The sequence below is a fragment of the Carassius auratus genome, chromosome 5 (assembly GCF_003368295.1).
Source record: "Carassius auratus strain Wakin chromosome 5, ASM336829v1, whole genome shotgun sequence".
Taxonomy (NCBI): Eukaryota; Metazoa; Chordata; class Actinopteri; order Cypriniformes; family Cyprinidae; genus Carassius; species Carassius auratus.
The window spans coordinates 3,794,251-3,809,017 of NC_039247.1; the positions used below are offsets into that span (position 1 = coordinate 3,794,251).

The 14,767-nt window shown below is 35.8% G+C and overlaps 1 protein-coding gene across 4 annotated transcripts; it reads left to right on the top strand.

Annotated features, from left to right (window-relative positions):
• The first annotated feature begins 1,893 nt into the window (after positions 1-1,893).
• atad1a (ATPase family AAA domain containing 1a) lies at positions 1,894-8,173 on the top strand. 4 transcript variants are annotated; one of them, XM_026244720.1, is made up of 10 exons: positions 1,894-2,001; positions 2,340-2,568; positions 2,723-2,821; positions 3,115-3,235; positions 3,760-3,960; positions 4,790-4,896; positions 4,989-5,078; positions 5,176-5,226; positions 5,786-5,952; positions 6,239-8,171. In XM_026244720.1, exons 2-10 carry the CDS (start codon positions 2,398-2,400, stop codon positions 6,369-6,371), a joined length of 1,140 nt encoding a protein of 379 aa, XP_026100505.1. In that variant the 5' UTR covers positions 1,894-2,001; positions 2,340-2,397; the 3' UTR covers positions 6,372-8,171. The 4 variants fall into 4 exon arrangements, with proteins under 4 accessions (XP_026100505.1, XP_026100504.1, XP_026100506.1 ...); XM_026244719.1 differs by having other exon boundaries at positions 1,897-2,001; positions 2,383-2,568; XM_026244721.1 differs by lacking the exon at positions 1,894-2,001 and having other exon boundaries at positions 2,519-2,568; positions 2,723-3,018; positions 6,239-8,173.
• Positions 8,174-14,767: the final 6,594 nt, after the last annotated feature.

The window sequence follows — 14,767 nt, forward strand, 5'->3', positions numbered from 1 at the left end:
TTCGGGGTGCTCTGGGAATCCAGTTCCCTCTAAAGTGTACACTGCTGTCATAGTTTGTGTTGCTATCAACAGAGGAGAGAAACGTGACAGGAATAATCACCATAAAAATTCCCAGAGGAACTACTTGATCCTTTTAAATCATGTACAATGCAATGGTGACCTGAAGTCGGGGAAAGAGAGAGACTTTAGTCTCGGAGGACGGGGGGGGGGGGGTGATGAGCTAAGATGATAGAGGTTGCTGAGCAGGTCTCTTGTTGCACTTTTAGTGGTACTGCACTTCCCTGCCATCATTATGGAATGTTGTTGTTGTTGTGTTTCTGAATCAGCTGTAAATATAAAAAGAATATCCTGTTTCATTACAAAATAAAACATTTTATGAATTTAATGGGTTACGAACACTGTATGACACGCATATATTAAACATAATTTTCAAATGGTAGGCTATTAAAGGAAAATTAAAAATTGCTGAAAATGAATTAACCCTCAGGCCATTCCAATAGAGTGACCTAATGGGGAAGTCATGGCCTAATGGTTAGAAAATTGGACTCCTAACCCTAAGGTTGTGGGTTTGAGTCTTGAGCCAGCAATACCACTACTGAGGTACTTTGAATAAAGCACTGAACCCTGCTCCCCGGGTGCCACAGCATAAATGAATGCCCACTGCTCCGGGTGTGTGTGTGCTCACTGCTGTGTGTGTGCACTTTGGATGGGTTTAATGCAGCGTATGAATTCTGAGTATAGATCACCATACTTGGCTGTATGTCATGTCACTTTCACTTAGAGTTTGTTTTTTCATCCACACAGATTTGGAGAAATATTATTAGGCTACATCACTTAGCTACTCACCTATGGATCCTCTGCAGTGAATGGGTGCAGTCAGAATGAATCCAAACATCTGATAAAAAAACACCATAATGAACCACAAGTAATGTAATTCACAAGACTCCAGTCCGTCGGTTAATGTCTAAAGAAGTGAAAGGTTACATGTGTTTGTAATAAATCCATCATTAAGACGTTTTGTTGCAGGTGAATAATTTTCTGTCATTTTTTGTAATAAACAATACTAGCCCAGATATCACTGGACTAAAAAGAAAATAATTGCAAACATATTATTTCTGAATAGCAGCCAACAGGAATGTCTAAAAATATAGACGCACAGATTAATAACAGAATTCACTTTTGCCGCATTATGTAGTCTAAGTGAACACAGATTTCTCCGCTAATTGAAAGATTGAAGAAATTAACATGAAAGCATCTCCCAGTTTGCATCCATCACGGGAAGATGCCAGTACCACGGCAACTCTAACACAACGATTCTTATTTACTGGCTTTAAGCCAAAACCAGTCACTGTTCTTGAAAATAATGACTTCTTGATGCCAGCAAGTATCCATTCTCCAGTTTAATTAACATGCATCCCTGTTTCCGGCTTATTATGGATTTTTTTTATTATTATTATTACAGTCTCAAGTGTTCGGACTTTCTTTCAGACACAAGTTTATTTGAATATGCCAAGTTTGCCCTCATGTGGTCTGTTAAGGAACTGAGGGCTGGATTGGCAAACTGATAAGATTATGACAATTAGCTACTGCCCATCAGACCCAAGAGGAGGGTAAAAACGTCAGTAAAACAATCCTAATATATTGTATTTGTGATGATGATGAAATACTGAGGAAACGTGTGTGCAGATCAACCAGCTACGCTAGACTTTAGGTAGGCTAAGTATTAATATATGCAGTGTATTTTAAATAGGTGTTAAACTAAGCTACATTTTGAACAAGCAAGCGCCACGTTTATTTATTTATTTAATTATTTACTCATTGATTGATTGCCATTTTGTATTAATAAAAAAAATAATAATAATAATAAAAACGGACGTAGGAACCTGTGTTTATAGACCTTTTTTTCCGGAGGTTCGTGTAGTCCGTTACACAAGTCGATGTGTGAATTACATAGACAGTAAAAGAGGTGAATTACGGTGGATTACAGTGATGCTGTGAAATGTGAGCAAATTTTATATTAATGTTCTGTGTTTTGATGTCATGTCTTGTTTATGAGATTGTGCATGCCAATCGTGACGTTCCGTGATGTGATTAACGTCTCTGAAAGAAGAAGATGTCTCTCTCTTAGTATGAATGGCGTTTCTAATATATTTTTTTATATATACGGTGATATTATTTGCTGGCGTCGTTATAATTTGTTTAATCGAATATATCAGTATTAATATATCAATTCACTTAAATTTTGGATTTTTAATTGTATGAAAATAAATCAAGATTGAGGTCAGTTGCATATACTAGATGTACTGTCCCTGTGAATATTTCTACCTTCTTGGTTTTAGATTGACACACCCAGTTTGTTTTTCTTGTCCAATGGGGTGACAGTGGGGGTGGACCAAAATGTTGAGTGACATTCCTCGGGACGCCCTCCTCCGCCCTCTCACCCGGAATGAGGTGGTGGGGATGTTGGTGAGACTGACCATCTTTGGAGCTGCAACATATTACAGCATTAAATGGGTGGTGGAGGCTTTTGACCCGACACAAAAACAAAAAAACCAGGCCAAGAAAAGGGTAACGATATCTCTGCTACTGAATGTGTGTTGATAATTAATGTTAAATTGTTTATTTAAAATCAATGTCTTAAATGATTGACTCGTTTATTTATTGTCTGTATTTCTATACATCTCATATGTTCACATTTATCAAGCTCTCTTACTTTCCCCAGGCAGAGCAGTTGATGAAGCAAATAGGTGTAGAGGGCGTCAGTCTGACGGAGTATGAATTGAACATTGCAACTCATCTTGTCGATCCACGCAGCATCAAAGTAACCGCCAATACTGTTATAATCAGTGCAAACCTTTCATCAAATCACACTGTGCCTCTCATAACATCAGTGTTTTGAAGAAAGGACATGCTGTTAGTAGTAGTAAAGACGAGATTTATGTCGTTGGTTGTTTTTTTTACATTGTCTGGAATTGTGTTGACAGATTGGAAGACGTTTCTCTGTTCGCACTCATGAAGGTGTGACCTGTAATCATTATAAGCACTGACCTCCCACCAGCCTTCCAAGTCATTAGTAGCTTGTATGATAAAATATCTTCTTCCTTTCCTTGTAAGGTGACCTGGAGAGATGTTGCTGGACTAGATGAGATCATCTCAGAGCTGCAAGACACTGTCATCTTGCCTTTCCAGAAACGTCACCTCTTTTGTGGTTCCAAACTCTTGCAACCTCCCAAAGGTGAGACATGGAGAAAGCATATGAAGTCACAGTTCCATTGCAGTGTGTGTTTTCCGTCCTATTTTTTTGTATATTAGGGTTGCACAATAAATCACATTTTTATCATGATCATGTTTGTTTCTTCTCTCAGTTAATAAGGCATTATTATCTGCAATATTTACCTTGTGGTTTATTTATTTATTAGATTTTTTTCTTCTTTATTTAGCGTTATTTTATATCAGTCATAAGCATTTATGTTTAAGGTTTTTTTTTTTTTTTTTTTTATAAATGCAATTTTTGTCCAGTGTTTATTTCATCTGGAAACCATGCGCACACTCTCTCCACACTAAGAAAAAAAGCACTAAAAATAATCTGAAAATGCCAGAAAACATGTATGTTGGAGTTTTGCAATCTCTGTTGAGAAAATCTGCTCAAATTAAATTATAATAAAGCAAATCTGTGCAGCTCTATTGTACATGCAGTAGCAATATATGAGTAATATAAAAAGTAATGATTGCTATTCATAATTATTTTCTGACTCCCAGGTGTACTATTGTATGGGCCACCAGGATGTGGAAAGACTTTAATTGCAAAAGCAACAGCCAAAGCGTCTGGATGCCGCTTTATTAATCTCCAGGCCTCCACTTTGACTGACAAGTGGTATGGTGAATCGCAGAAGCTGACTGCTGGTGTATTCTCACTGGCTGTCAAAATTCAGCCCTGTATCATTTTCATTGATGAAATAGGTAACTACTGAATATAGTCAAAATATGTGGCAGATATTTAGGGATTCCAGACAGATAGGAAAAATATTACAATGCCAGCTTGTTGAATGTGCTGAATAAATTCACTCAGCACTACTAAGGTGATAAACTTGGCTGTATTCCCTATGTATATGAAGGTGTTTTATATTCATGGATTTTATGGAAAACGTGGTACATGAATATTTGCATAATGACTGCAATGTTTTCAATGCTCAATCTAAGCACTGTTTCTTCAGTGCTGATGACATTTGAATAATACTGTATGGCTCCCATCATCTGTGAAACTGAAGAATGTGGACACTGTGCACAGAGTCTCTCGGGAATTTTATTATAGTGTACTAGAAGAAATAGCAGTAAAAGTTCATTATTTTGAATTAGTTTAAGCCAGGACCACATATTAAATGACAGATCCTGAAAATGTGAAATTGAAGAAAAAACAAACGCTACAAAAAAGTATTTGTTTTAATTTCTTACAATTGACTAAATAGTCACATATTATATAATATTATATAACTGTTAAGTTTTTTTATTTTATTTTTTAATGATAATAATATGTTATACAGTTCAAAAGTTTGGGGTTCAAAGAAATTACTGGGGTTTTATTTTAGCCAGGATGCATTAAATTAATTCTAATGTCACAAAAAATGTAAGAATTTTTCTTTTTTTAAATAAACCTTTTTTGTATTTTCTATTCACCAAAAATCCTGAAAAGATATTGCGGTTTCCACATGTATATTAAGCAGTGCTGTTTTCAACACTGATAATAATAAGAAAAGTTTCTTATTCACATAAAATCTGTCTCTTGCTTCAGATTCATTCTTGAGGAATCGTTCCAGTATGGACCATGAGGCCACCGCTATGATGAAAGCCCAGTTCATGAGTCTCTGGGATGGACTAGACACAAACCCAAGCAGCCAGGTAAGACACACACATGTAGGTTTCAGAAGTCATTGCATTTCCTCAAAAGGGATTCATAGAAAGTAAAAGTGTAATAAGATGTTAATGTCCAGGTGATGGTGATGGGGGCCACAAACAGACCACAGGATGTGGATGCAGCAATACTACGCAGAATGCCCACAACCTTTCATGTAGGCCTGCCTGTGAGTTTGCTGAACGCACACACACATTTGTGCTCGGTTTTTGTTAATAGCTTGTCTTAATCAGGATAAAACACAATTATTTTTGGTCCAATTTCAGAATGCAGCTCAAAGAGAAGAAATCCTTAGACTCATTCTGTCTGGAGAAAATGTAAGACATTAAGCTCTTCTTCATCTGCACCACAATTCCTTCACAAAATGTTTTGTCTTTAAATATAATGCTCATATTAATGGGGAAGTGGCAGAAATCCATATATTTAAAAAAACAATTCAAAAGTTTGCGGGTCAGTAAGATTTTGAAGTGGCTATAAATACGGAATCAGAAATACAGTAAACTGTGATATAGTGAAATAATGTTATTGTTTAAATTTTGTATATTCTGTTTGAATACATTTTAAAATGTAATTGATTCCTGTGATAGCAAAGCTGAATTTTCAGCATCCATTACTACGTCACATGATTCTAATATGCTGATTTAATGGTCAAGAAACATTTCTAATTATTATCATTGTTGAAAACAGTTGTGTTGCTTAATATTTTTGTGGAAACCAGATTCTTTGATGGCTATTCATTTCAAAATGTATTTTAAATGGATGCAATTTAATGCATTTTCACTGTATAAAAGCATTAATTTAAATAAACTTTCTGACCCCAAACTTTTTAACAGTAGTGTATATGTATATTATTTCATTTGAATCTTTTTCCATCAGTTAAGTAATGCAATTAACCTGAAGGAAATAGCAGATCAAACCCAGGGCTACTCCGGCAGTGATCTGAAAGAGCTTTGCAGGGACGCTGCCATGTACCGCGTTAGAGACTATGTCCGCAAGCAGCAGATGAAACAGATCGCACAACAGCTCCAGCTGGATGAAGAAGAGTATGTCTAAGATGTTTTATATAATCGTGCACACACACAATGGTGACATTTTATTTTTAGGCACACAACATGCAGCTTGTGCACCATGAGGTTTATAATATCTGGAGAAATCCGTCCCATTAATCTCAAGTAGCTGTTCAGCTGGTTCATTCTTCTGTTTTGTTAGAAGAGAAGCAGTTCGACATATTCTTAAGTGTTCTTAGGAGTTTTGAAATGCTGTATAAATATGCAGTAATGAATGTACTCATCACTGATTTTGTCCCGGTGTCCTCTGGTGTGTCCTCAGGCATGTGGACAGCATGCAGCTGAGGCCCGTGACTCAACTGGACCTGCTGTTTGGCCTAGATAAGATGAGAGAGTCCAAACAGGCCACAGCTACAGCTGACCCAGCAAATCTGAGAGAGGTGCCTCTGGACTGAAAACCTCATACACTCATTTCATCCCTCTCACTTCTTTCTTTCTGCCTCATTTTTTGCCTTTTTAAATTATTTTTCTTAGTCTTTCACATTTGTTACATCTTAAACATATACGTTTGCACTGTAATGAAAAAACAATAACCTGGTGCATATTTATAATAACAGTTGCCATTAATAATATACACACTAAATGGAGTTTCATTATTCTTGCACATTTTAAATGATTTCTGTTATGTTGTTCGCATATTGTGTAGAAGCAGATGTCCACTTTTTTTTGGATATGATGGAGAGGAATATGAACTTCGTTATATCTATAAATGTTTTAGTAATCAGGACCAGGTTTCCTGAAACACTGAGCGTTGTCTAACTGTCTTATTAGGGTGCATGAGTATTACTCTAAAGTTAAACTGAATGGTGCATGTGTGACTTTCGTGAACACCAGTTTGGTCATGATAATAATAATTTGTGTCAGGAACATGTCTGGGTCATATTCAACTCAAAATCAAAAGAAAAAAGTGTTATGCATAAAGAAAATGTATTGGATAGTAAAAGACGTTAAGCATCTTTCATAAATTGATGTTCAGAACATAAATATGTCACTCAAAGTGTCAAAGTTTTTCCTGTTTGATGATTACAGTACGTGTTATAAGCCAGCTGATGGGAGTAAGGAAAACATTTCTGGGAGCTTAATTAACAATCCATCAAACATTGAGAAGAAATATCTTCGTTTATTCAGATTCATGTCGTTGTTTTTAATGTCATCATGGGTATTTTCAATGACTTGCCAGTTTGATATATTTAACATGTAAATATGCTGGTTTGGCAAAATGTGCCTGCACTAACTGCATTATTCTGAAGAGAGTTTAAGGCTGCTCTGTTCTGGCTTGAATGTTTTGTTCCACTTTGGTAATCAGGTACTTGGTTGTTTAATAATGATCAATCTGGGAAATGAGCTCAAATCTACTGCTTGCAGTTTGTTGTTAAAATCACCTTGTGTTATTGCATAAAATCTTGGTCATAAAGGAATAGTTCACCCAAAAATGAAAATTTGATGAAAATATATACACCCTCAGGCCTTCAAGAAGTAGATGAGTTTTTTTTCTTCCCTGTAACAAATTTGGAGAAATTTAGCATCACATCACTTGCTCGCTAATGGACCATCTGCAGTGAATGGGTGCCATCAAAATGAGAGTCCAAAAACAGCTGATAATAACATCACAATAATAAGAACTATGATAACTTGTGAATTACTGTAATGTTTTTATTGGCTGTTTGGACTCTCATTCTGACGGCACCCATTCACTTCAGAGAATCCACTGGTCAGCAAGTGATATAAAACTCATCTACATCTTGGATGGCCTGAATAAGTTAAGCAAATGTTTATTTTGGGGTGAACTATTTCTTTAATGTAGGTATAGTTTTACTGAAAATACTGTTTCCCTGTTAAATTCCATAATCTTTCCCTGATTAAATATCTATGGGCAAGAAAGCAGTCATTCACTTAGTAACACACCCCAAACACCAGTAACTCACCCCAGCGTGACAGTGTTACATGAAGTGGTTTCCCAAATCATAATAAATCCGTCTGAAATGTATTAAATCGGTGTCTTTATCCATCAGAATCATGTGCATCAGTCAGTGAAAATGCAAACCCTCACAGTTCCTAATGTTAACATCAATCTTCGGCCTTTTCACCATCTCCACACGTGTACAGAGCATTCTGTTCTTAAAATATGATTACAAGAGGCAACCTAAGAGATGTTGACATTCAGCTTTTTGCTGTACTTTGTGCCTCGTTTGCATAAAACCTGCATAACCTTGTTGTAATGGCCGTGAGTCATAATTTTCTTTGCATCAAAAAGGTCTATCATCATTTCTCTCTATTCTTCAGTGAACAGTCCAAAATAGAATCTGAGAGAAAATAGACAAAGAACTTATGTCAATGAGTTCATTGCTTTGTTTAGGTCAGGCCTGTTATTGCAAAAAAAATTCCCCTGTAAAAGTTTAATAACGGATAGTTATATATTAGCTTTTGATGCTTGAATAATGTAAAAATATTCTTTTTTACCTGGATTCGCATGGGGATTCGCATGGGGAAATTTTTTTTGTCACTGTCTTAAATAGGAGTCCACAAGAGGGCAGTGGTTGTATTGTAAAAGTGGTTTTAAATGTGTTTAAAGAAAGAGTTCACCTAAAGCCCAAACTCAAAGGGAAATTCTGAAAATGCAATTTGCAATTGCTATGAATGGGAACTGACTCTTTCAAGATTTTAAAGTAGCCAATGTGATGCTTTATAATACTGTGTGCTACATTCTAAGACTTTTGAAGGCATATCATAGTTTTATGTCAAGGATGGACCAGAATTTAGAAATCTAGAATCTACCCTAACTCTTTTTTGGCACATTTGTGGGACAAGAAACACAATAGCCTGGTGAATGAAACCTTCTTTTGAGTGTTTTATTTTTCTTCTTCTTCTTTTTTCTTTTTTTATTAATCAGTTAATCCAGTTCAGAAACATTCTGACAAATCAGATGAATTTGCTACATTCAGGGGCGGATCTAGAAAAATATTGATGGGGTGGCGAGAAGGGGGCAGGAATTTTTGAGGGGTGGCAACATATGGCATATATACTAATACTGAATTTAGTCACAGTTATCACAGTTTGATGATAAATATATGTGCACACTACAAAAGGCACAGGCTATCATTTAAAAACTTAATCTCATGCGATCAATGTTTTGCATTTGAAACAGTTTATATAAGGAATAAGTGACCATACCCCATAACCACCACCACACTCACTAATGCATACAGTATGCATCGACATGTAATTAATAGCATTATAAAAGGTTAATTGTTATCAATATATCAGTTTATTTTAAGAAACACAAGATTTTAACAACCAATGACATTTACAGATGGGGAGACTCAACTGATTTTCTACTGTTTAGTGTTAATAACCATCTAACTCAACCAGTCAAGAGCTACATTTAGCCTTATATGTTATATGAATATGGTCCCTGAAGCATAGGTTTTATTAGCTGACAATAGTCAAATAAAAAATATCAAATAAAACTATATTTGATAGTTTTATCAAATGAAATGGTGAAATCCTCTCATAGCCCGGTGGCGTGCACATGTGTAGCCTACAATCAAGCATCAATATAGTGAAGAGCTGAAAACACCACGCGTGCTTCAGTGTGTGTGTGTGTGTGTGTGTGTGTGTGTGTGTGTGTAGTAGAGCACACATTCCCAGAGACGTGTATATCAACACCTTCAGGGCCGCTGCTAGCCAAATGGGTGCCCATAAGCAGGATTGTATTGTTGTGCCCCCCTTCCTCAAATATGATGATGAAAAAACCACCTACTATAGGGGTGAAAAAAGAACTTTAATCAAATTAAAAAGTAAATGAATAAATTGTATTATTTACAAATCACAATTGTAGCTCTGGACATTTACCTGTGGCTATAACTTTATTATGACCCTAATTTATTTTATAGTCTCAAGCATTCAGAAATCATGCAAAAGGAAACTAAGCAGTTTTACTATGATAAAACCATGGTTTATTTTTGTAAGGGTTGTGATATGCACGTTTTTTTTTTTTGTTGTTGTTGAAAATATTATAAAGCCTCTGTCATCTATAGCAAAAAAGGTGTCCAAAAATGAAAGATTTAGTGAATATTTGAATTAAATGTTTGGTCAGTAGCCTAAACAAGGATTTGATTGTCCCGTAAGTGTAAGAGCAGCAATCACATGGCATTTGTAATAACATGTACATAAAGTGTTTATTTTGTATTTGCCTACATTATGTATTTTAACAGTGTTATTATTAACCAATCATTATTGCCTCATTTTTTATTTTTTTTATGTAATGCATTTTAAGTCATTTTAAAGGATATTGATGGCTTAGGTCTGTTTTTATAGCAACAGCAACAACAACAAAAAATATTACGGTATATTAATACTTTGTAAATTATTATTTGAAGTAACAAAACCATGGTTAATTTGCAGTTGCCATGGCTACATGAACGATGATTTGTGGTGTTATTGTTAAAACCATAGTTTTAATATAATACTAATATAATTTTCGTAAAGGAACCTAAAAAAAAAAAATACTTTCACAGGAATGTGCCTGAAAGTGATAAACAGGCCTCATTTTTACCTAAATGATTTATACTTTATTTTAATATATATTAAAAATGTATAAGGTGTGCATTGTAGCTGAGACCTAAATGAACACATTACAATTGTTTTATGACTGCAAGTCTTTCTAAATTTGGTCCCTAAATTTGAGACTCGTCCAACGTCAAGCCAACTTTGTGCCTGTTATTTTTTTATTTTAATTTTTTTACTTTTAGTTTTCTTTTCTCTTCGCTGGATTGCTGATGTACTCTATCCAGGCATAAGATGTTCATCCATAAATTATGAACATTCAGCAGCAAACATGAGGTGCGAGCGGTCGCCAGCGCGGATGGGAGAATGGAGGAAGTTTTTTTTTTTTTTGGAACAACTGGGATGGTGCCCCCTCTGGGAGTTGGTGCCCTAGGCAGATTGCGTACTCTGCGTGTAGGGAGCTACGGTACTGAACACCTTTAATATTGCAGACACTAGTCCATATCGAGATTTGATTAAATGCTCTACTTTTGATTTATTCGATAAAAATGGCTGAATTCCGTGACGTTCTGCTTTATACAGCAAGTTCGATTTCCGTGATTCAATCCCTGTCGCTTTTCAAATACAAACGGGGTGAATTTATGAATGAACGTGTGAAAGTTCTGACACAAAACGAAGTTGTTACGTATCCTCACACTTTTTAAAAGTGGGCAACGTATCACGTAGTAGACTACACCACTGTAACGTTAGTTATATATCATCTCAAAGCCTGTGCTTTCATTAAAGCCTCATTTATTGATAGATAATACATTTTTACCTAACTTTTCCTCCTGAGTTTCAGGCCGGTGACACACTGGCTGCATGTCGTGAGTGTTTCGGTTCTGCTGCGTGGCGGCTGCTTCGCGTTTTCTGTGTTTTTATAGTCTATGGTCTTTACACACCAGAATCGTGCCTGACTCTGTAATGACGCTCTGCTGTTGCTGTAGGTGACATAGAGGGAGGCCGCCGACAGAGCAGGATCTTGTCTTCACGACAACAATATCTATACTTCATGTTGAGCATAAATATAAAGCCTACTGATAAAGGACACCGTCAACAGTATTGACGGCAAAATAGAATATGTTTGACAGGTGCAATATTTGAAATCAAAAATTATTAATTTGTTTTTTAAATTACATTTTTATCTGAATATATGTCAGAGGTCGGAGCGGGTTCGCAAATCATTTGAGTCAGTTCGGGAGTTCGGAGTGGGATCGCGAATCAATTGAGTCAGTTTGGGGATCGCGAATCATTTGAATCAGTTCGGGAGTTCGTAGCGGGATCGCGAATCATTTGAATCAGTTATGGGGATCGCGAATCATTTGAGTCAGTTCGGGAGGTCGGAGCGGATTCGCGGATCATTTGAATCAATTCGAGAGTTCGTAGCGGGTTCGCGAATCATTTGAGTCAGTTCGGGAGTTCGGAGCGGTTTCGCGGATCATTTGAATCAATTCGAGAGTTCGTAGCGGGTTCGCGAATCATTTGAGTCAGTTCGGGAGTTCAAAGCGGGTTCGCGAATCATTTGTGTCAGTTTGGGGATCGCAAATCATTTGAATCAGTTCGGGAGCTCGGAGAGGGATCACGAATCATTTGAATCAGTTCAGGAGTTCCTAGCGGGTTCGCGAATCATTTGATTCAGTTCGGAAGTTCATAGCGGGTTCGCGAATCATTTGAGTCAGTTCGGGAGTTCAAAGCGGGTTCGTAAATCATTTGAGTCAGTTTGGGGATCGCAAATCATTTGAATCAGTTCGGGAGTTCGGAGCGGGATCGCGAATCACGAAAGATTCGTGCTCGTAAATTTAAAAATTGGCCATAACCTTTAATTCGTTGATGCCAACTTGGGTGGCAGCAGGGGTGGCAAGGCTTTCTTTTAGGGTGGCATTTGCCAACCTGGTAGATCCGCCCCTGGCTACATTACTTTTACTTCCTCTTTCAAACTTGAAAGTACACATCCATTGCATTGGCATATAAGAGAGCTAACCAGTACAATTAAAAATGTCTGCAAAGAAACTCTTGCGGGTTTGGAATGACATGAGAGTGAGTAAATAATCAGATTTTCATTTTTTGGATGAACTAATCCTTTAAATCCTGTCCTAAGGCAGTAAACTAGATCCATTGCTGAAATCATCATCAATGGATCATCATCTCTTGTTTGCATATTCTGTAAGATTCCACAATTTATCAAATGAATTGTTTGGACTTTTTTATTATTATTATTATTATTATTTATTTATTTTTTTTAAATGTAGAAAATACATTTAAGTTCTTCAACCAAGAAAAATTAGCAGGAGGCCTTGAGGATTTCCAATTCGTCTTCTGGCCATCAAAGAGTCAAACGCAATAATATCAGCATGATGCTTATTTTATAAACCATGAAAAGGGGATACTCCAAAAATTGCAGTTATTGGACAGGGTTTCACAGAAACCACAGTGTCAAAGAAAGAAAACCAATAAGAATTCAAAATAGGACTTTTTGTGTGTTTTTTTTTTTTTTTTTTTAGCAAGATGACAAAAGAAGGGAATTGGAATTGTTTAGGGTTTTATGTTGACTTATAACAATTTCAGTTAAACTGAGTTACCACTGGTGAAGAAGAGTGAGGCTTTTGCTTAGGCTGAGGACAGGTACATGTCTTTACTGCTTTATCATCCTCTTTTTCTTTTTCAGTGATATATGTACCCCAAATGAATTCCAATCCACAGAGGTTTGTGAGCTTGCTAGCTATTATGGAAGCCTTTTCTGCCACTGAATAAAAAATAAATTATCTTAAAAATGATTAATTTTTATGATTATTAGTTTTTTGTCTCAGAACTGTGTGTTTATATCCTGCAATTATCATGGTGGAAAAAGGGTACTGTATCAAATCACTGCAGGGAACCACATCAAATCAATTTGAGACTTTTAAATGGATCAAAGTATATATATATATATATATATATATATATATATATATATATATATATATATATATATATATATATACATATATATATATATACATATATATATATATATTAGGGGTGTAACGGTTCACAAAATTCACGGTTCGGTTCGATATGATACACTGGTGTCACGGTTTGGTTCGGTACGTTTTAGATACAGCAAAATGAAAAAATTGGCAGATAAATTTCCTTGATTTAAAATTTTTTTATTTATTTATTAAAACTAACAAAGTATGTTTTTTGTTTATTTTACATTGATCAATGATGGAGCTATTCTTTACCCATCTTCTATGGTGTTTTCTTAGCAGCATACTGTATAAAACAAAAACAGCGCCTTATAAAAAATTGAAAATGTTATATTGTTGTAGTAGTTATGAACAAATACAAAGATGTAACTTTTTATATGGAACTCTATAACTCTTTATATTGAGTGTGTTTTTACTCAATTTGTTCTCTATAGGGCTTATGTTTTTTGGAACAAAGCAGAAATTACGGTCTGGCTGAAATGGGCTCGTGAGGGAATATTGTAACGGGGCTCAATGACATTAAGCATGTTCTTAAAACCTGTGTTTTCCACTATAGGCGCTCCCTCACTCAGTAAGCGCTGAATGCTCGTTGCAAAATGGCTAATGCATTTAACAGACCAGAAAAAGAAGATCCTCCAATAACCAACAGGTCTGGTGTTTGGGTGCACTTTGGATTCCCTGTAAGCTATAATGGTGATGATAGAATGAATGGTAAATAGTAAGGTCTCATATACGCGGCTATAACGTAAATGAGGCCTACCAATCGTCGCGGTGATGTCTTTTGGCCTGTTTGAATCCGTTGGAAATGTCTGCCTAAATGCTGCGGGGATAGTTTGTTGCGGGGGTGTCAGGGGAGTTGCCTTTTATGTCGTTTGGGTTATTGGGCTACCTTGTTGAACGCATATCATTATATTTCACTTTTTTTTTTTATATATATATATATAATTAATTAGTCCAACGAACCGTTCGGTACATATATAATGCATACCGCGTACCGAACCGAAAGCCTCGTACCGAACGGTTCAATACGAATGTAATGTTTGTATTATCATCATTAAATTGTCATAGCTTTATATTAAATACTGCTGATTTTAATAGCTGATGTTCATTGTTCATTTCAGGTTGTGACTGTTTTGTAGTTCATTATTTAAATTTCTCTTATTCAGATCACAAGTTTCTAGATAAAATTAATTTAGTTAATTTTTTTCTTTGCCCTCGAAATATCTGTGATTTTGTGATCTATATTACTTCAGTGTTTTTACCTACTAGCTAACTAATTA